General features: G+C 48.0%; 1 protein-coding gene across 2 annotated transcripts in view; it reads left to right on the forward strand.

Annotated features, from left to right (window-relative positions):
- The window catches only part of BLMH (bleomycin hydrolase), a 194,887-nt gene that overhangs the window by 99,299 nt on the left and 73,073 nt on the right, over positions 1-22,515 (forward strand). For both annotated transcript variants that reach the window (XM_063955955.1, XM_063955954.1), the window contains exons 7-8: positions 14,063-14,218; positions 20,409-20,567. In XM_063955955.1, coding sequence (XP_063812025.1) covers positions 14,063-14,218; positions 20,409-20,567 — 315 coding nt within the window. The remainder of the gene's footprint in view (positions 1-14,062; positions 14,219-20,408; positions 20,568-22,515) is intronic.

Here is a 22,515-nt window from a genome sequence, read left to right on the forward strand (position 1 = left end):
CCCCCGCCAGTATAATCAGTATTTTGAGCGGGACTGAAGCGCGCCATTTAGGGGGCATGACTTAGCCGCACAGCTCTGACCAGCGCCATCTTCTCTCTCCTCAGAAGCTGCAGAGACGCTGACCCTGTCCTCCGCACTGCTGTACAAGTAACAGGGTGAAAAACGGGGCAGGGGGCACAGGCAATTTGGTGCTGATTGATTATATTAAAAGCGCTAACAGGGCTGGGCAGTCACCTTACTGGCCTCAGTACCGGGATAGGCGCTGGGTGTGAGCTGGCAGATCTCTCTCTGTGTCCCTCTTGCAGGCTTTATTGTGGGTCTGTCTCCTATAGCCCCAGTGTGGTTGTGCCTGTCGGTACGTGTGTGTCAACAAGTCTGAGGCGGAATGCTCTTCCCAGGAGGAGGCTGGAGTGGGGACAGAAAATACTGTGAGAGTGGCTGTGTTGGCACCGCCGACGGATGATTGGGTGAATATGTTGAGTGTTTTAAATGAAAATGTGACAAAATTGACTAAGAGATTTGATAAATCTGAGTTTAAGAACCAAACATGGAGAAAATCCATGGAAGATGCTTTGTCACAGACCCAGACCCCTTTGGGGTCGCAGAAACGTGCATTTGGCCAGATAGTAGATATAGATACCGACACGGACTCTGATTCTAGTGTCGACTATAGTGATGCCAGATTACATCCAAAACTGGCCAAGAGTATTCGGTACATGATTGTGGCGATAAAGGACGTACTACATATTACTGAGGACCCTGCTGTCCCTGATACAAGGGTCTGTATGTTTAAAGGAAAGAAACCTGAGGTAATGTTTCCTCCCTCTCATGAACTGAACGCACTTTTTGAAAAGGCTTGAGAAAATCCTGACAAAAAGATACATGTTCCCAAAAGAATTCCAGTGGCATATCCGTTCCCCTCTGGGGACAGGGAAAGGTTGGAGCCAATCCCCACGGTAGACAAAGCTTTATCGCGTCTATCCAAAAAGGTGGCGCTTCCGTCTCCCGACACGGCATCCCTAAAGGATCCTGCGGATCGTAAGCAGGAAAATACACTTAAATCCATTTATGTCACTACAGGGTCGCTACTCAGGCCTGCCGTTGCTGCGTCATGGGTGAGTAGCGCTATTGAAAAGTGGGCAGATAACTTGTCATCTGAGGTAGATTCCCTAGACAGGGATAGTGTGCTTTTGACTCTAGATCACATTAGGGACGCTGCAGCATATTTAAAAGAAGCTGTAAGGGATATTGGCCTTTTGGGTTCAAGGGCCAATGCCATGGCGGTCTCTGCAAGGAGAGTGTTGTGGTTACATCAATGGAATGCTGATGCTGACTCTAAGAAGGCGATGGAGGCTCTACCTTTAACGGTATGGTTTTGTTTGGCGACGGCCTCACTGACCTGGTGTCTACGGCTACCGCGGGTAAGTCTTCCTTTTTACCTTATGTCCCTGCGCAGCAGAAGAAATCGCCTCACTATCAGATGCAGTCCTTTCGGCCCAATAGATTCAAAAAAGGACGTGGGTCCTCCTTCCTTGCTGCAAGGGGGAGAGGTCGGGGAAAAAGGTCACAGGCTGTGGCAAGTTCCCTAGAGCAGAAGTCCTCTCCGGCTTCTACCAAATCCACCGCATGACGCTGGGGCTCCTCTGCGGGAGTCCGCACCAGTGGGGGCACGTTTCAAGCTCTTCAGCCACATCTGGGTGCACTCGGACCTGGATCCCTGGTTAGTAGACATTGTAACCCAGGGGTACAAATTAGAGTTTCAAGACGTGCCCCCTCACCGATTTTTCAAACCGGCCTTGCCAGCTTCTCTTCCAGAAAGAGAGATAGTAAGCGCTGCGATACTAAAGTTGTGTCAAAATCAAGTGATTGTCACGGTACCCCCGTCTGGTAAGGTTTTTATTCGAGAGTGTTTGTGGTCCCGAAGCCGGATGGCTCAGTCAGACCGATTCTAAACCTAAAATCCCTCAATTTCTTTCTGAAAAGATTCAAGTTCAAGATGGAGTCTCTACGAGCAGTGATCTCCAGTCTGGAGGAGGGGGATTTTATGGTGTCGGTCGACATAAAAGATGCCTACTTACATGTCCCCATATATCCTCCACATCAGGCTTACCTGAGATTTGCTGTGCAGGATTGTCATTACCAATTTCAGACGTTGCCGTTTGGTCTGTCCATGGCTCCGAGGATTTTCACCAAAGTAATGGCGGAAATGATGGTTCTCCTGCGCAAGCAGGGTATCACAATTATCCCGTACTTGGACGATCTCCTGATAAAAGCGAGGTCCAAGGAGCAATTGTTGAAGAATGTTGCCATTTCACTGACGATTCTGCAACAACACGGTTGGCTCCTAAATTTGCCAAAATCACAGTTGGATCCGACGACACGGCTGTCGTTCCTGGGTATGATTCTGGATACAGAATTTCAGAGAGTTTTTCTTCCAGTGAAAAAAGCTCTGGAAATACAGAACATGGTAAGACAGATTCTGAAACCGCAAAGGTGTCCGTTCTTCACTGCACTCGGTTGCTGGGGAAGATGGTGGCGGCCTATGAGGCCATTCCGTATGGCAGGTTCCATGCCAGGGTGTTTCAGTGGAACCTGCTGGACCAGTGGTCCGGGTCTCACCTGGACATGCACCGGAAAATAATTCTATCTCCCAGGACCAGAATTTCCCTTCTGTGGTGGCTACACAGTTCTCACCTTCTGGAGGGACGCAGGTTCGGGATTCAGGATTGGATCCTGGTGACCACAGATGCAAGCCTCCGAGGCTGGGGAGCAGTCACACAGGGAAGAAATTTTTAGGGAAAGTGGTCAGGCCAGGAAGCTTGTTTACACATAAACGTTCTGGAATTAAGAGCCATCTACAGCGGCATACTGCAAGCAGAACATCTTCTTTGGGGGCTGCCGGTCTTGATTCAGTCAGACAACGCAACAGCAGTGGCGTACATAAACCGTCAGGGCGGAACAAGGAGTAGAGCGGCAATGGCCGAGGCCACAAAGGTTTTTCGCTGGGCGGAAAGACATGCCAGCGCTCTGTCAGCGGTCTTCATTCCAGGAGTGGACAACTGGGAAGCAGACTTCCTCAGCAGACACGATCTCCATCCAGGAGAGTGGGGTCTTCATCAAGAGGTCTTTGCAGAAGTGACAAGTCATTGGGGAGTTCCTCAAGTGGACATGATGGCGTCCCGCCTCAACAAGAAACTTCAGAGATATTGTTCCAGGTCAAGGGACCCTCAAGCGATAGCGGTGGACAACCTAGAGACACCGTGGGTGTTTCAGTCGGTCTATGTGTTCCCTCCACTTCCACTCATTCCAAAGGTGATAAAAATTATAAGAAGAACAAGGGTTCAGGCGATCCTCATTGTTCCGGATTGGCCAAAAAGGGCCTGGTATCCAGATCTTCAGGAGTTGCTCATAGAAGATCCCTGGCCTCTTCCTCTTCGGGAGGACCTGTTGCAACAGGGGCCGTGCGTGTATCAGGACATACCGCGGCTGCGTTTGACAGCGTGGCGGTTGAACGCCAAATCCTAGCCCGGAAGGGTATTCCCAGTGAAGTCATTCCTACACTTCTTCAGGCTAGAAAAGAAGTAACGGCAAAGCATTACCACCGTATTTGGAGAAAATATGTGTCTTGGTGTGAATCCAAGAGGGCTCCTACGGAAGAATTTCACCTGGGGCGTTTGCTCCATTTCCTACAAGCAGGTGTGGATACGGGCCTAAAGTTAGGCTCTATTAAAGTACAGATTTCAGCCTTGTCGATCTTTTTTCAAAAAGAATTGGCCGAAGTTCAGACCTTCGTAAAAGGCGTGCTGCACATCCAACCTCCCTTTGTGCCCCCAGTGGCACCATGGGACCTTAATGTGGTGTTGCAATTCTTGCAATCACATTGGTTTGAACCTTTGCACAAGGTTGAGTTGAAATTCCTTACTTGGAAAGTGGTCATGTTGTTGGCCTTGGCGTCTGCAAAGCGAGTGTCTGAGTTGGCGGCTTTGTCTCACAAAAGCCCCTATTTGATTTTCCATTCTGATATAGCGGAGTTGAGAACTCGTCAGCAATTTCTGCCAAAAGTGGTTTCATCATTTCATGTTAACCAGCCAATTGTGGTGCCAGTGGCTACTGACGCCTTGGCGGAGTCAAAGTCTCTCGATGTGGTCAGAGCATTGAAGATCTATGTCGCCAGAACGGCTCAGATTAGGAAAACAGAGGCTCTGTTTGTCCTGTGGGCTCCCAACAAGATTGGGGCTCCTGCTTCTAAGCAGAGTATTGCACGCTGGATTTGTAATACGATTCAGCAGGCTCATTCTACAGCAGGATTGCCGTTACCGAAGTCGGTGAAAGCCCATTCTACCAGGAAGGTGGGCTCATCCTGGGCGGCTGCCCGGGGAATCTCGGCGTTACAACTTTGCCGAGCTGCTACTTGGTCAGGTTCAAACACCTTTGCGAAGTTTTACAAGTTTGATACCCTGGCTGAGGAGGACCTCTTGTTTGGTCAATTGGTGCTGCAGAGTCATCCGCACTCTCCCGCCCGTTCTAGAGCTTTGGTATAAACCCCATGGTTCTTGAAGCATCCCCAGCATCCTCTAGGACGTATGAGAAAATAGGATTTTAATACCTACCGGTAAATCCTTTTTTCTTAGTCCGTAGAGGATGCTGGGCGCCTGTCCCAGTGCGGGCTGTATCTGCAGTTTGGTTATAGTTATGCTCATGTTGCGTTGAGTTCAGTCAGTCTGTGACTGTTGGTCATGCCGTTGCATGCGTTGTTGTTGAATGCCATGTTGTACGGCGTGTTTGAGGTGTGAGCTGGTATGTATCTCACCTTAGTTTAAAATAAATAAATCCTTTTCCTCGAAATGTCCGTCTCCCTGGGCACAGTTCCTATAACTGGAGTCTGGGGGAGGGGCATAGAGGGAGGAGCCAGTTCACACCCATTTAAAGTCTTATAGTGTGCCCATGTCTCCTGCGGATTCCGTCTATACCCCATGGTTCTTGAAGCATCCCCAGCATCCTCTACGGACTAAGAGAAAGGGATTTACCGGTAGGTATTAAAATCCTATTTTCAGTCATTCACACATGTCCCTGTCCCAGTGGAGCTTACAATTTACGTATATTTCTTAAACAATACTCCCTATCACATGGGCGCTCACACACTAGCATTCATTTATTTGTCAGAACTCGGCTAACCTACCATTATGTTTGTTGGGGTGTTGGAGGAAACTCACGCAAACACTGGGGATAACATACAAACTCCACACATAGTGCATCGGCCAGGAATTGCACTCATGACCTCACTACTGTGAAGAAGTGATGTAACCACTATGCTAACTGTTCTGTAGAGCTGTGCACATCTTGAGATGTGTATGCTCCTGTATAGGCAGTATACAGTATGTGCCTGGTTTACTACTAGTCAGCATTAGCACTTAGCACTTGCACCCGCCCTGTACTAGGTGCAAAAGACTCACCTCCTAGCAGGCATAGGTACACATACATGCTGGTATGCATGGGCTGCATTTGTGTAATTATTCCCTTAGTGACATTTTTTACTTGAGAACTCCTTTACCCCTCACAATGTAGATGTTTGGAACCCATTTGATTGAGCAGTCTTATATTTGCATACACTCTCTTTTCTTTTCTTTTCTTTTTTTCCAGCATGCACAATGCAAATTCATGCAAGACACCATACACAAGCTGGCATGTGTGCAGCTCTGCCTCATTTGCATCAACTAGAAAGATAGAACAAGTTTAGGATATATAAGTAATATTAATCAATGTTATCCAACCTTTACAGCTCTTCATAGTCCATTTACGGGAATCCTTGGGATTTCCAGCTGTTGTAGATCTCCTATGATACTCCAGAGTTTCACTTTGGAAGTTATTAATTCAGTACCTCATCAGATCTATGTTTGCGTTTTAAATTGTTGGTTGGATAGCTGCAGCTTGGTAACTTAGGGTCTCATTCAGAGTTACATGCAGTGTTGATGTTGTACACAGAGGAACTATTTGTTTCCACTGCATAGGCATCTGAGTCACACTATGCATGTGCCGTGACTGTCGCAGAGAGGATTTATTCGCAAAGTGATTGACCTTAAGGGAGAATTTGCTGGAGGTAACAGGGGAGTGGCAACTCACAGGTGTGTCACATCTGTTTCTGGAGTGTGTCGCAGCTTACGACTGCGATCCCGTATGTAGCTGACTGCGATCCCGTATGCAGTTGCATATCTGCAGATGCGAAGGCATTTGCGTATATTTCTGAATCAGGCCCTTAGTTCCAGTCCACAAACACTGAAAGTTCTCCTTGTTCCAAAATCTTAAGTCAAGTCTTATGTTGTAACACTAGTACTGAACTTCAAAGATCTGCGCTCCTTGCTCTAGCCATTCCCTGTCTTCTAAACCTTCTATCACGGTACGGGGCAGATTTAACAACGCGTTATATTCTTGTTATCACTCGTTAAGAATGATAAATGGTGTTCCAGCTACTCAGCTCCTGTCATATGTTTAGAAAAATAGGATTTTGGTACTCACCGTTAAATCTTTTTCTCCTAGTCCGTAGAGGATGCTGGGGACTCCAAAAGGACCATGGGGTATAGACGGGATCCGCAGGAGCTTGGGCACACTAAAAGACTTAAGACTGGGTGTGAACTGGCTCCTCCCTCTATGCCCCTCCTCCAGACCTCAGTTATAGGAACTGTGCCCAGGAGAGACGGACATTACAAGGAAAGATTTTTGTCTTAACTAAGGGCTACCAAATTACCAGCCCACACCATAACATACCGTACAACCGGAATAACACCAAACCAGATAACAGTATGCATAAAACTCCAGCAACCAGCTGCAATAACCCAATACACAAGTCGTGTAAAAACTAACTTAACCAGTAAGAAAAATATATATATAATGCAAGAAACAGTCCGCACTGGGACGGGCGCCCAGCATCCTCTACGGACTAGGAGAAAAGGATTTAACGGTGAGTACCAAAATCCTATTTTCTCTTACGTCCTAGAGGATGCTGGGGACTCCAAAAGGACCATGGGGATTATACCAAAGCTCCAGAGCGGGCGGGAGAGTGCGGACGACTCTGCAGCACCGACTGAGCAAACGCCAGGTCCTCATCGGCCAGGGTATCGAACTTATAGAATTTTGCAGAAGTGTTCGAACCCGACCAAGTAGCCGCACGGCAAAGTTGTAGTGCCGAAACACCTCGGGCAGCCGCCCAAGAGGAGCCCGAGGTGGTAGAATGGGCTTTCACCGACTTTGGCACCGGCAACCCCACCGAAGAATGAGCTTGCTGGATCGTACTACAAATCCAGCGTGCAATAGTCTGTTTTGACGCAGGATGACCAACCTTGCTGGCCGCATACAAAACAAATAACGCTTCCGTTTTCCTAGTAACCGCTGTCCTAGAAACGTAAACTTTTAACGCTCTTACAACGTCCAGAGATTTTGGAATCGCCACCTCTTCCGTAGCCACCGGAACTACAATAGGTTGGTTAATGTGAAATGACGAAACCACCTTTGGCAGAAATTGTTGACGAGTCCTCAATTCCGCCCTATCCGAATGAAAAACCAAGTACGGACTCTTATGAGATAACGCTGCCAATTCCGATACTCGCCTGGCAAATGCCAGTGCCAAAAGCATAACCACCTTCCAAGTGAGAAACTTTAACTCAACCTTCCGCAAAGGTTCAAACCAGGAAGACATGAGGAACCGCAAGACTACCTCAAGGTCCCATGGCGCTACAGGCGGTACAAACGGTGGATTGATATGCATTACACCCTTTACAAAAGTCTGAACCTCTGGGAGAGCAGCTAACTCTTTTTGAAAGAAAATAGACAAAGCCGAAATTTGCACTTTGATGGAACCCAATTTCAGGCCTGCATCTACACCCGCCTGTAAAAAGTGGAGAAAACGACCCAAGTGAAAATCTTCCGCAGGAGTCTTTTTAACCTCCAGATACGGTGATAGTGTTTCGCCGTAACCTCTTTCTTAGCCTTAATAAGAGTTGGAATGACCTCCCTGGGAATACCCTTACGAGCTAAGATCTGGCGCTCAACCTCCATGCCGTCAAACGCAGCCGCGGTAAGTCCGGAAACACGCATGGACCCTGTAACAACAGATCCTCCCTTAGAGGAAGCGGCCAAGGATCTTCCACCAGTAAGTCCTGAAGATCCGGATACCAGGCCCTTCTTGGCCAGTCTGGAACGAAGAGAATCGCCTGAACCTTTGTTCGACGAATGATCCCCAGCACCTTTGGAATGAGAGGAAGAGGAGGGAACACATACACCGACTGGAAAACCCACGGAGACACCAGGGCGTCCACCGCCGTGGCCTGTGGGTCCCTTGCTCTGGAACAATACCTCGGGAGCTTCTTGTTGAGCCGAGACGCCATCATGTCTATTAACGGAATTCCCCAGCGTCTTGTCACCTCTGCAAAGACTTCTTGGTGCAGAGCCCACTCTCCCGGATGGAGGTCGTGTCTGCTGAGAAAATCCGCTTCCCAGTTGTCCATCCCCGGTAGGAAAACTGCTGACAGTGTGCTGACGTGTTGTTCCGCCCAGCGAAGTATCTTTGTGGCTTCCGCCATTGCCGCTCTGCTCCTTGTTCCGCCTTGCCAGTTTATATGGGCCACTGCTGTGATGTTGTCTGACTGTACTAGGACCGGTCGACCCTGAAGAAGATTTCCTGCTTGGAGCAGGCCGTTGTAAATGGCTCTTAACTCTAGAACATTTATGTGGAGACAAGCTTCCTGGATCGACCATTTTCCCTGGAAGTTTCTTCCTTGGGTGACTGCACCGCAGCCCCGAAGACTTGCATCTGTTGTCAGAAGTACCCACTCCTGGATACCGAATCGGCGTCCCCCCAGGAGATGATGAGCTTGTAGCCACCACAGGAGAGAAATTCTGGCTCTGGGAGATAAACTTATTTTCCGGTGAATGTGTAGATGAGACCCGGACCATTTGCTCAGCAAGTCCCACTGAAACACGCGGGCATGAAATCTGCCGTATGGAATGGATTCGTACGCCGCAACCATCTTCCCCAGAACCCGAGTACAATGATGTATCGACACACTCGACGGCTTCAGAAGTTCTCTGACCATCGTCTGCAATTCCAGAGCCTTTTCTTCTGGAAGGAATACCTTCTGTAACTCCGTGTCCAGAACCATGCCCAGAAACGTAAGCCGAGTGGTCGGAGTCAACTGGGATTTCGGCAAATTGAGAACCCATCCGTGTTGTCGCAGAACCGATAGAGACACCTCCACACTTCTCAGCAATCGTTCCTTGGACCTCGCCTTTATCAGGAGATCGTCCAAGTACGGGATAATTGAAACCCCCTGTTTGCGAAGAAGAACCATCATTTCCGCCATGACCTTGGTGAAAATCCTCGGAGCCGTGGAAAGCCCAAACGGCAACGTCTGAAATTGGTAATGAGCATCTTGTATCGCAAACCTGAGGAAAGCCTGATGCGGAGGATATATCGGGACATGCAAGTAGGCATCCTTTATGTCGACTGACGCCATAAAATCCCCCCCTTCTAGGCTGGAGATCACAGCTCGAAGGGATTCCATCTTGAACTTGAAAACTTTCAAGTATGGATTGAGGGATTTTAGATTTAGAATTGGTCTGACCGAACCGTCCGGTTTCGGCACTACAAAGAGGCTCGAGTAAAACCCCTCCCCCCGTTGCGACGAGGGAACGTGAATAATGACCCTCTGTAGACACAATTTTTGAATTGCTGCTAACACCACGTCCCTGTCCGGTAGAACTACTGGTAATGCCGAAATGAAGAACCGGTGAGGGGGCAACTCCTGAAACTACAGCTTGTATCCCTGAGACACGATCTCTAGTACCCAAGGATTCAGGCCTGATTGAATCCAGACCTGACTGAAATTTTGTAGACGGCCCCCCACCGGTTCGGACTCCTCCAGGGAAGCCCCAGCGTCATGCGGTGGACTTGGTAGCAGCCGGGAAGGACTTCTGGTCCTGTGCGCCTGAGGCTGCAGGAAGTTTTCTTCCCCGTCCTCTAACCTTTGAGGCGAGGAAAGACGAACCTTTTCCACGCCTGTATTTATTGTGACGAAAGGACTGCATCTGTTGATGTGGTGCCTTTTTCTGTTGTGTGGGAACATAAGGAAGAAAAGAGGACTTACCCGCAGTCGCGGTCGAGACCAGGTCAGCCAGGCCGTTACCAAACAAGACATTACCTTTGAAGGGTAGCGCTTCCATAGCCCTCTTGGAGTCGGCATCAGCGTTCCATTGATGGATCCACAGGGCCATCAAGAGTATCCATATCATTAGCTAAATTTTCAGCCCATTTAGCAATAGCACTACTCACCCATAACGACGCCACAGCGGGTCTGAGTAATGCACCCGAATTAGCGAAAATGGACTTCAAAGACGTCTCCAGCTTGCGATCCGCCGGATCCTTGAGAGCTGCCGTGTCGGGAGACGGAAGTGCCACTTTCTTAGACAAACGAGATAAAGCTTTATCAACAGTCGGAGATGCCTCCCATTTTTCCCTGTCATTAGAGGGAAAAGGATACGCCATGTAAATTCTCTTGGGAATCTGCCATTTCTTATCCGGCGACTCCCAAGCCTTTTCACAAAGAGTATTGATTTCATGAGATGGGGGAAATTTTACCTCAGGTTTCTTTTCTTTGAATAAGCAAATCCTTGTTTTCTGAACCGCAGGTTCATCAGAAATGTGTAAAACATCTTTTATAGCCACAATCATGTACTGAATACTCTTAAGCAAACGGGGATGTAACGCTGCCTCAGTGAAATCGACGTCGGAATCGGAGTCCGTGTCGGTATCAGTATCCCCCACCTGATTAAATGGCCGCTTTTGCGACCCAGATGGGATTTGCACCTGAGACAAAGCCTCTTCCATGGACTTTTTCCACACCTGGGTCTGCGCCTCAGACTTATCTAACCTCTTTGATAAGGAAGTTACATTCGAGTTTAATGTACTGAGTAATGCTAACAAATCCGGTGTCGGCTGTGTCGACATTCCCAATTCTAGCCCCGCATCCACTCCCCCAATAACCTCCTCCGGTGAATAAGCTTCCGCCTCAGACATGTCGACACACAGTACCGACACACCACAACACACAGAAAGTCCCTGCTAGGTGACAGGTCTAACAACCAAGCGCAGATAGAGGACACAGAGGGAGTATGCCAGCTCACACCCCAGCGCCCATATATCGCAAAACACGATATATGTACCCAGCGCTGCCTACACCACTAATAAGCACCAACACTGCGGCCCCCCTCAGAACAAGCCCCCCCCCCCCCCCGTTACTTGGAGAAGCGTGGAGGTCCCCGCAGCGTCTCTCTCCTGCAGCCGTGTGTTGCAGGAAAAATGGCGCCGTTGAGCTGCGGGTCGGAGCTCCGCCCCCTTCCCGGCACGCTTCGGCCCGCCAATTTCAAATTTGTAAAAGATGCCGGCGGGGGTCTGTACTCTGTGCCGAGGCACCCACAATCTTTGCGCCGCTAAGAAAACTCCAGTAGCATGCTGCCCAGGGCGCCCCCCAGCGCCCCCTGCACCCAGTGAATACCGTTGGTGATATGTGTGGGAGCATGGAGCACAGCGTGACCACTGTGCTGTACCTTCCGTCACTGAAGTCTTCTGCCGTCCTGAAGTCTTCTAATCTTCTCATACTCACCCGACTTCTGTCTTCTGGCTTCTGTGAGGGGTGACGGCGTGGCTCCGGGAACAAGCAGCTAGGCGCACCAAGTGATCGAACCCTCTGGAGCTAATGGTGTCCAGTAGCCGAGAAGCAGAGCCTTGAAACTCACAGAAGTAGGTCCTGCTTCTCTCCCCTCACTCCCACGCTGTAGGGAGCCTGTAGCCAGCAGGTCTCCCTGAAAATAAAAAAACCTAACAAAAAGTCTTTTCCTAGAGAAACTCTGCAGAGCTCCCCTAGTGTGCATCCAGTCACTCCTGGGCACAAAGTCTAACTGAGGTCTGGAGGAGGGGCATAGAGGGAGGAGCCAGTTCACACCCAGTCTTAAGTCTTTTAGTGTGCCCAAGCTCCTGCGGATCCCGTCTATACCCCATGGTCCTTTTGGAGTCCCCAGCATCCTCTAGGACGTAAGAGAAATGATAGGAGCTGTTTGGCTGGATTACCATTTAACATTTGTAGAGTGATATCAAGAATATAATTCACTCTACCCCTATGTGCTTAAAGTGTCCACCGCTGAATTAAACATCTTCTTCTGCCCCTTTGTTCAGTCTCTTTTTCCACTTCTGTCTCCCTGCTCAGTGTGAACTTGATTTTGACTTTTTACCCCCTAACCAATGTACTGCCAGGAAGCTATGTACTGACTACTGGATTTCAAAATGGTTGTGTCTGTTACCTTCGTGATCAGGACCTGGAAGTGACTTAACGAGAGGGCAGGAGAGAACTTCTGCCCTTACAGCACCTAAGTGTTTTCTCCGTTCTCCATTCATTTGAGGATATTTTTTTACTATGCCCCATTGGACCCTCACCGGCTCGCTTCGCTTGCCACGCTTCGGGCCCGGTGTCTCGCTTCGCTCGCCACAGGTTACTATTACAAATAGTTTGTGACATTGACCCAGGGGTTTATGGGAAAGGTCCTCTCCACGAAGGGAAACTAGATGCTACCATTTCAAAATAGACCCCTTAGCCACAAAAGTTTGCTTTATTACTTACTAGCAAGCACCCTTTAACCACATGATAATAGCTAGGTACAGTTCTGGTTCAGACACTACTAGAGCTGAAATGGCACAGGAGAAGTATATAACCAATATGAGGCATGTCTTGTTTTCACTTTAGCTGTATGTATGTGAGGTGCACACCCACATCTCTCTTCAGTTGGGAAAGCCTAGAAGAACGCTGTCAGGGGGAGACGTTTTAGGATCTATCTTGTAGCTAGAGCTGTGTTTATACAGGACGTCTGTCATTCTTCCAATCTGTCATTATATGCCTATATACCCTTGTTAGGATAATATTTATGTGTTGTAATCACAGAGCTTCAGCATCCTGTGGAGCTTGCCAGACATTCCTCAATATCAGGATATACTCTGTTGTGTATTAAGTAAGATCCTAACTTCCCCTCTGGGTTTTTATGTGCCATTTACTGGCTTTCTTGCCCGATCCTAGCATTAATATTTTCATTTTTCACTTAACAGATAATGATGTCATTCCAGCTATGGACTGCACAAAAGTAACTTTGCATATGGGGCAAAACAGCATTAAGACCTAAAGCCGGGTACACATTGGGCGACCTCCCCTAGTTAGCAATCAGTGCTATATCGCTGATTGCTAATTAGTGGAGATCGCCAGTGCATACACAGTGAACAATATCGATGTACGATATCGCTCAGTGATGTCATCCCCCGCACTCCCCAAACATGCAGCTCGACAATATAGTTAACATGCAGCTGCATGTTCGGTAGATCATGGATAAACATGAACCACAGGCGGGTGCGCTCATTGTTCATCCATGCACACGGGACGATATTTCGATAGATTTTGCAAAAAAGATTGTTATGCTTCATATCGTCCTGTGTTGTCGCCCAGTGTGTATGGGGCTTTTAAGAACAGTGCATATAAGCAGACAGTAATTACTTGGAACTTACTCATTATATTAGCGTAGTTAGCAGTTCTCATAGGAAAACAAGTATGCACAGCAAAACAAAGGCTGCAAGCTATAGTCCTCTGTTATCCATACAGCATTGCAGGTTGCTCTCTGCCTTTTCCTTCTGTTCTTGAAGTCAGGTGTGAGCTAACAAGTTCCTAAAACTTTAACACAGACATATATGTTTTTTTGTGTTTAGCTTTTATTTTCAGTTAAGTGGTTGCTTTACTTTATATTGTATAGATTTGAGATAAGTCTTCTATCCTAGTTTTTATATAGCTGCTAGCATTAAACAATGTATTTAGAATTGTTTAAAGTAGTCAAAAGAATTTGTATTTACGACCACAAAGCTGCTAAAATTAGCTTCATTACTTCTGTAATGGTTTCATTTTCTTTTGAAGAATCTAGATATTGCTTGTATTTTAGCCTCTGTAGTTTCTTCAATCCCAATTGTTTTTCTTTTCTTCCTTAGGTATACCGAGTGGTTAGTATCTGTGTTGGGAGCCCTCCAGAAACCTTCACCTGGGAGTTCAGAGACAAGGAGAAGACGTACCACAAGATTGGACCCATCACTCCCCAAGATTTTTACAAGGACCATGTTAAACCCATTTACAGTGTGGAAGACAAGGTGAGCTCTTACAAAGTTCTAGATTTCGGTGACACGGTGGGGCTCATGCAGCATTGGATGTACACATCTTTTGACACTTCGCATGAGCGCCACATTGACATATGAATGCCCACCAAGTCACATTCACTATTTATGACTCCTTGAGCAGATAGGGATGAGACAGATTGTAAGTCCAGTAAGGACGTCTTCACACAAAATGCTTCCATTGCTGAGCGTATGTGTCTGTTTGGAGGTGGATTTCTTGCAGATACTCAAACCCTGTTGAAAGTTGTAAACTAATGAGGACAACCAGCAGCTCTGTCTGATAAGCAATCGGTTTGCTGTAATAAGACCTCTTTCCTTGCCTGCTTATAAAGGAAAAAGGCTACTGATATCTTTAATATTGTGTATTGTACAATAATAATAAAAAAGTTTATTTGCATCTTTCATCTTGTCAGTTTACATGCTCCCTGCAATGTTGTTGCCTATGAGTAAATAATCTGTCTAGCCATGTAGTATAACGCACATGCAGTGTGTACTGATTATTAAAACATTTTCTCTTACATCCTAGAGGATACTGGGGTCCACATTAGTGCCATGGGGTATGGACGGGTTCACTAGGAGCCTTGGGCTCTTTAAGAAATAGCGTGCACTGGCTCCTCCCTCTATGCCCCTCATACCAGACTCAGTTTAGAAAATGCGCCCGGAGGAGCCGGTCACATTTGGGAAGCTCCTGACGAGTTTTCTACATTAATTTTCTATTTTTTGTTTTCAGGCAGGTCTGATTGTCACCAGACTGCCTGCTTCGTGGGGCTTAGGGACGGGGGGGGGGGGGGGGGGGGGGGGGGCGGCGGCGGCGGCACAACCTCCTTAGGGTTAATGGTACCTTTCCCCGCTGACAGGACACTGAGCTCCTGAGGGTCCTATTTGCAAGCCCCACCACGGCGAGCGTACAGACCCGCAGCACGCCGCCTCCCCTAACAGAGCCAGAAGTAAGTAGAGTGGTGAATAGGTGGCCAGCGTCCCGGTTAGCGGGTCGTCGGTTGTAATGGCAGCACAAGGGAAGGAGCGCAGCGCTGACAAGCAGGCTGCGGCTTCAGAAACATGCAGGGTGTTATGTGGTCCGCTGTGAGGGGCGAGCTGAAGCCATAACTATTAATACCCACACTGGCAGTACATCTTACAGGAGTTTTAACCCACTGTAGAGCAGAAATATTACCTCAGCCAGTATAAAACAAACGGGAAGACCGCGCGCCATTAAGGGGGTGGGGCTTCACTATGAGCGGATCCAGCAGCTCACCAGCGCCATTTTCCCTTTGCAGCTGTACAAAGACAGGCTGGCAAGAAAGCGCTGCTCCTCCAGGAAGACTCGAGATCACCTCCGCGGTACCAGGGGATCATAGCAAGGGGGGAGCAATAATAGTATACTAAGCCCCTATTATGGGTGCTTAGTTTTATGACCCAGCTAAACTTGGAAATTAGCTATAGGGGTGTGATGTGGCTGGCTCCATCATACTCTGTGTCTCCCTAAGGGGCCCTGTGTGGGTTAACTGTGCTTTTAACCTATTGTCCTGTGTGTGTGGGGGTTCTTTCACATTTTACTTTGTCAAAGGAGTGTGTTTCATGCACTGCAGAGTATTTTTCTCAGTCAGGGGGGTCACTACAGTGTACTCAGGATAGTACACATTCTCAGGCTAGTGGATCTGAACTTGTATGGTTAGATTCATTGAAAGGGATGATCTCAAATATTTCCCATAAATTATCCCAAAATGAGAAGGAGACGCAATACTTAAGACAGTCGGTAGATGACCTGATGAATAGAGATTCAGTGGCCATTCCGGCGTCTCAGACCCCTGCCATTTGTCCACAAAAGTGTACACTGGCCCAGATCCTGCAGACTGATACTGATGATGATGTATCAGACGTTGAGGAGAGTGAGGTGGACTCGGGAGGGGGGGATGCAGCTTTGTTACAGGGAATACAGGCCCTGATAGAAGCTATTAGAGATGTCCTGCACATTCCTGACAAAGCGACAGAGGATGAGGAGGAATCTTATTTTGATGTAAAAAAGAAATCCTCTGCTACTTTCCCTACATCTAAGGAATTAAATTCCCTATTTGAAGAAACTTGGGTTAATCCTGACAAGAAGTTTCAGATCCCTAAAAGGTTATTGACATCCTTCCCTTTTCCTCAGGACGATAGGAAAAAATGGGAAAACCCACCGATTGTTGACGCATCGGTATCTAGATTGTCCCGTAAGATAGTCTTACCGGTCCCGGGGGCAGCCTCCTTAATGTGGGCAGCCTCCTTAATGTATGCTGCTGACCGCAAGATTGAGACCACACTCAATTCTGTATACACAGCTGCGGGGCTGGGCCAGAGACCCACTATAGCTTATGCTTGGATCACTAGAGCCAATGCAAAATGGTCGGGTAACCTAATGGAGGGGTACGATTTGTTACCAAGAGGTGAGATACTTTTACTCCTACACTATATACAGGACTCTGCAAATTTTATGGTGGAAGCCATAAAAGAAATCGAATTGCTCAATGCACGCGCCATGGCAGTGTCTGCACGCAGGGGCCTATGGCTACGTCAGTGGACGGCGGATGCGGATTCGAGAAAGGGGGTGGAAAGCCTACCTTTCACAGATGAGGCCCTGTTTGGTGACGAACTGGATACGTGGATATCTAAGGCTACGGCGGGTAAGTCTACATATCTTCCTTCCGCAGCCCCCCCAGCTGGCAAGGCCTATTCTGCTTCGACTCTGCAGTCCTTTCGGACAGCAAAATTTTAAAATAAAGCCAAGGGTTCTTCTACAGCTTTCAAAGGCAATAGAGGTAAACCCAGAAAACAAGCAACTGCAGGTTCACAGGAACAGAACTCCGGTTCTGCTTCCTCAAAGCCTTCAGCATGACGGTGGACCTCTCTGCTTGGAAGACGGGCAGGTGGGAGCCCGGTTAAAAGATTTCAGTCACGTATGGGCGACATCATGCTAGGGTCCCTGGGTCAAAGAGCTCATCGCCCAAGAAAACAGACTGGAGTTTCAGGACCTCCCACCTCACAGATTCTTCAAACCAGGCTTACCAGCTTCTCAGCAGGCAAGTATAAATTTACAGGATGCAATTCAAAAACTGATACTTACTCAGGTCAATGTTCCAGTTCCACCTCAGCTACGGAACAGAGGGTATTGGGGGTCATTCTGATCCGATCGCACGCTGCAGTTTATCGCAGCGTAGCACTCGGCTCAGAACTGCGCATGTGCTGGCACCACAGTGCACGGTGCGCAACGATCTTCTCTGCATGATTGAAAGGCAGAGGCGGTCGATGGGCGGGAGGGGCGAAACGGCGGCATTTGGCCTCCGTTTCGTGGGCGCCGTCCGGCCAATGCAGGCGTGGCCGGAACGTGCGGGGAGTGGCCCGCTGCGGCTGCGTGACGTTGCACGCAGCTACTGCGGGCCGGGGAGCGAAGAGTAGCTCCCGGCCAGCACGCTACTGCTGCGCTGGCCGGGAGCTACTCTTGAAGTGCAAAGGCATCGCCGCTGTGCGATGCTTTTGCACTTCTGGTAGGGGGGGGCGGCACAGCTACGATCAACTCAGAATGACCCCCATTATTCCAACCTGTTTGTGGTACCGAAACCGGACGGTTCGATGAGACCCACTTTAAACCTCAAGTCGCTGAACCCGTATTTACGGGTGTTCAAATTCAAGATGGAGTCTCTGAGAGCGGTGATCCTGAGTCTGGAGGTAGGGGAATTCTTGGTGTCTCTGGATATCAGGCTTATCTCAAGTTTGCCTTACAGGACTGTCACTACCAGTTCCAGGCTTTGCCTTTTGGCATCTCCACGGCTCCGAGGATGTCACCAAGGTAATGGCGGAGATGCTGTTCCTCCTCCGGAAACAGGGAGTGAACATAATTCCGTACCTGGATGATCTGCCGATAAAGGCACCATCCAGGGAGCGATTGTTGGACAGCATTGCCCTCTCAACTCGCTTCTCCAGGATCACGGGTGAATTCTGACCATACCGAAATCTCACCTGGAACCAACATGGAGGCTTCCATTCCTGGGGATGATACTGGATACGGAAGTACAGAAAGGTATTCCTTCCATTGGAGAAGGCAGTGGTGATCCAGTCGATGGTGCGGGATGTTCTCAAACCAACCCGGATATCGTACATATCTGCATTCGCCTTCTGGGAAAGATGGTAGCCGCTTACGAGGCACTGCAGTACGGAAGGTTTCATGCCAGACCCTTCCAGCTGGACCTGTTGGACACATGGTCTGGATCGCATCTCCGCATGCACCACAGGATTCGTCTGTCGCCAAAAGCCAGGATTTCTCTGCTGTGGTGGCTCTAGATTTCTCACCTGACCGAGGGCCGGAAGTTCTGGATTCAAAATTGGATTCTATTAACCACAGACGCAAGCCTCAGAGGTTGGGGAGCAGTCACCCAGGGGGAACACTTCCAAGGAAAATGGTCAAGTCTGGAAACCATTCTTCCAATTAACATTCTGGGATTTGAGCCCAGTACACACAGGCAGAGATGTGTGCTGAGCGATCTAGCACGGACCGCTCAGCACACATCTCTCCCCCGCTCATGTCCGTTGAACCACAAGGGGAAGCGCTACTGTGGCAGGACGAGAGATTCAGGTGTTTCTGGTACACGCCCATTTGACATACCTGTTCAATCTGGTAGTTGTGCATCCACCCTAGAGATAACAACTTGGTGCTGACAGCTCTGCAGTACCCTCCTTTTGAACCACTGTACTCGGTGGAGGTGAAGTTCCTTATCTGAAGGTTGTCTTCTTGTTAACTATCTTCTCAGCTTGGAGACTTTCAGAGTAGAAAGCTCTATATTGTAGGTCAACATTTCTCATTTTCCATGAAGACAGGGTTGTTAGAGACTAACTTTGAATTAAAAAAAAGGTTTGTCCCTATGCTGAATCAGGATATTTGGATTGTGTCTTTAGACGAGGATAATTCTTTAGATTTAATGGGGCTCTCTCTGTTCACTGAATGTGGTCAAGGCACTGGGAATTTATATCCATAGAACACAGCACTTCTGTAGGGCATATACTGTATACCTATAGGTTCTTTAATGAAATCTACAGAAGAGGCCGACCAGCTTCCAAACAGATAACGTCCATACGGAATTCTTTGGTTTGTGAAAATCTGAGGGTAAAATTGTAGGTTTACTATTATATAAAGGTACATAATCTGCTAAAGATATGTTGTTTGATAGCTTTCCTATATGTCTTGCTACTGCTATATTTGTATCCGTTTGTAAGGCTGATACTGCACATTCTGGAGTGAGCAGAGCATCCTGACTCCTAATACATTCAGTTCTCATATTGCTTTGTATAATCAGTTCTTCCTGGCTCTCAGATTAAGAAAACAGCTCTCCCACCCATCCTCTTCCCATTTTGTTGTTTGTTCACCAGTATATCTTATGAAGCCATCACTCAGACCCACACTTGGGGATGCTGGATTTGTCGTGGAAATTCCAGCTTGTTTCACGTGAAACTGAGTTGTTCATAGCGCAAGCTCTCCGTAATTACGGCAGCTAAGTAATCAATTCCAAACTTAAGGTGGGGAGACTGCACTGTAAACTGGAAGGTGTGGTCTGATATGTGCACAAATCATAAGGGTGAAGGAGTGCCACTGGCATGATGGAATATTTTTTATGTATTATTCACTAGTCTAATGGATCCATCATTCGCTGGGTTGCTAGCTGGCGTGACTGTCACTGCCCCAAGCCCTCTCATTCTCTCTCTCTACCCCTGTCCTATTTGTCCTCTGGCTATCGCCCTTCACCCCCCTCCTTTCTCCTCTACCCCTCCTTCCCCGTCTCACTTGACCCTGTCTTTCTGTGTAGCCCCCCCTCCTTTTCCTTCATGTTCCTCTCCCCCTCTTTTCTTACTGACCATGTGGGGAGAAGAGAAGGCGTCCAGCCCCAGGAGGATGCTGTCACTATGATTCAGAGGGATGCGATGTTTCCTCACTGTCGATTCCGTGTTGAGATCCAGAGAGATTGGGCGCCCTATGGCATGTGAGAGTCGGACACACTCACCATAAAACAACCCCATTCAATTCATAACTGGTTGTACGGGGTAGGGTAGAGCTATAGTAAATGAACATCTGAAAATGTTTTGTTAATGGTATAATACGTCTATATCTCCTTCCCTGACAAGTTCCTCTTTCTCACTGCAGATCTGTGTTGTGAATGATCCTCGTCCACAAAACAAATATGGCAAATTGTACACTGTGCAGTTCCTGGGGAACATGGTGGAAGGCAGGAGAACACTTTATATTAACCAACCTATTGAAATATTGAAAAAGTCGGCAGCTGATTCAATAAAAGAAGGAGAGGTAAGTACAGTAGTTAACGCTTATTGATCCTAATTAAATCATATATAATTTGTTTCTATAAAGAGGATGGGTACCTTTATGCTTGGTATAAGCTAGTTATACCCTGCCAAAATGGGCAGGCGCTAGTTGCATAGGCAAACTAGGTGGGTGGGGTGGGGGGGGCGCAACAGTTGCCCGGAAACCTCCCATTCCCAATGCCTGGAGAGATGCAAATATCTGAAGTACTGTATTACATAAACTGCACTTTGTTTGGGGCAGACTATAGCTTGTTACATGCTAATTGTGCATCCTTCATTAGCTGGCGACAATCGCTCTAAAATTAAACATTTGGAAACCCCCTTCCAGAAATCATGCTTTTGCCCCTGTTATTCCTAGCCAAAAAGGGCCACACCCAGCTGCTGTTAAACCTCACAGCAATAAATAATGCAATTTGGCTGGGGGTATGTATACTCTTTAGTAAAAATCTCAAGTCAGGGTTCATTAACGGATAAATCATAATTTTTGGGCCTTTTTGGTTGTGCATTAAGGGGTATATGCAATTCCGGGCGAATTGCGGCAATTTTTCGCCCGTTTTTTAATTCGACACAATTCGACCGTCGAATTCCGGCAGGTGGGTGCCGGAATTCGACATATTCAATAAAAAACGGATTCGACAGTCCCGCTGTCGAAAAACGGCCGATTTGACGGATTTTGATTAGATTTTTAAAAATGTTAAAAAAACGGTAAAAAAAAAAACGAAAAAAATTTGCGTGGGGTCCCCCCTCCTAAGCATAACCAGCCTCGGGCTCTTTGAGCCGGTCCTGGTTGCCAAATTACGGGGGGGGAAATGACAGGGGATCCCCCGTATTTTAACAACCAGCACCGGGCTCTGCGCCTGGTCCTGGTGCAAAAAATACGGGGGACAAAAAGAGTAGGGGTCCCCCGTATTTTTTGTACCAGCACAGGGCTCCACTAGCTGGACAGATAATGCCACAGCCGGGGGTCACTTTTATACAGCGCCCTGCGGCCGTGGCATTAAATATCCAACTAGTCACCCCTGGCCGGGGTACCCTGGAGGAGTGGGGACCCCTTCAATCATGGGGTCCCCCCCCCCCAGCCACCCAAGGGCCAGGGGTGAAGCCCGAGGCTGTCCCCCCCATCCAAGGGCTGCGGATGGGGGGCTGATAGCCTTGAGTAAAATGTAAGAATATTGTTTTTTGCAGAAGAACTACAAGTCCCAGCAAGCCTCCCCGCAAGCCGGTACTTGGAGAACCACAAGTACCAGCATGCGGGGGGGAAACGGGCCCGCTGGTACCTGTAGTTCTACTGCAAAAAAAATACCCAAATAAAAACAGGACACAGACACCGTGAAAATACAACTTTATTTCACACATGCCGACACATACATACTTACCTATGTTGACACGCCGACTCTGGCCACGTCTCCGTCTGTCGACGTCCGGGGTACCTGAAAATAAAATTATATACTCACCTGATCCAGTGGCGCTACCTGATTACCTGAAGGGACTCTCTGTGACAGGAGTCACAGGGGGTCTCAGCATTCGGGGAAAGGGGTTCCATGTGTAAACATGGGACCCCTTTCAGTCCGTGTGGAGCGGGTATGCGTTTTTTTGTTTTGCCAAGTACGTGGATTACAATAAAAGAACCAGACACTGGATCAGGTGAGTATATAATTTTATTTTCAGGTACCCCGGACGTCGACAGACGGAGACGTGGCCAGAGTTGGCGTGTCAACATAGGTAAGTATGTATGTAATAAAGTTTTGCTTTCAAGGTGTGTGTGTGTCCTGTTTTTATTTGGGTATTTTTTTTGCAGCAGAACTACAGGTACCAGCGGGCCCGTTCTCCCCCCCCCCATGCTGGTACTTGTGGTTCTCCAAGTACCGGCTTGCGGGGAGGCTTGCTGGGACTTGTAGTTCTTCTGCAAAAAAACAATATTCTTACATTTT

Source organism: Pseudophryne corroboree, chromosome 2, assembly GCF_028390025.1.
Source record: "Pseudophryne corroboree isolate aPseCor3 chromosome 2, aPseCor3.hap2, whole genome shotgun sequence".
In the NCBI taxonomy this organism is placed as follows: domain Eukaryota; kingdom Metazoa; phylum Chordata; class Amphibia; order Anura; family Myobatrachidae; genus Pseudophryne; species Pseudophryne corroboree.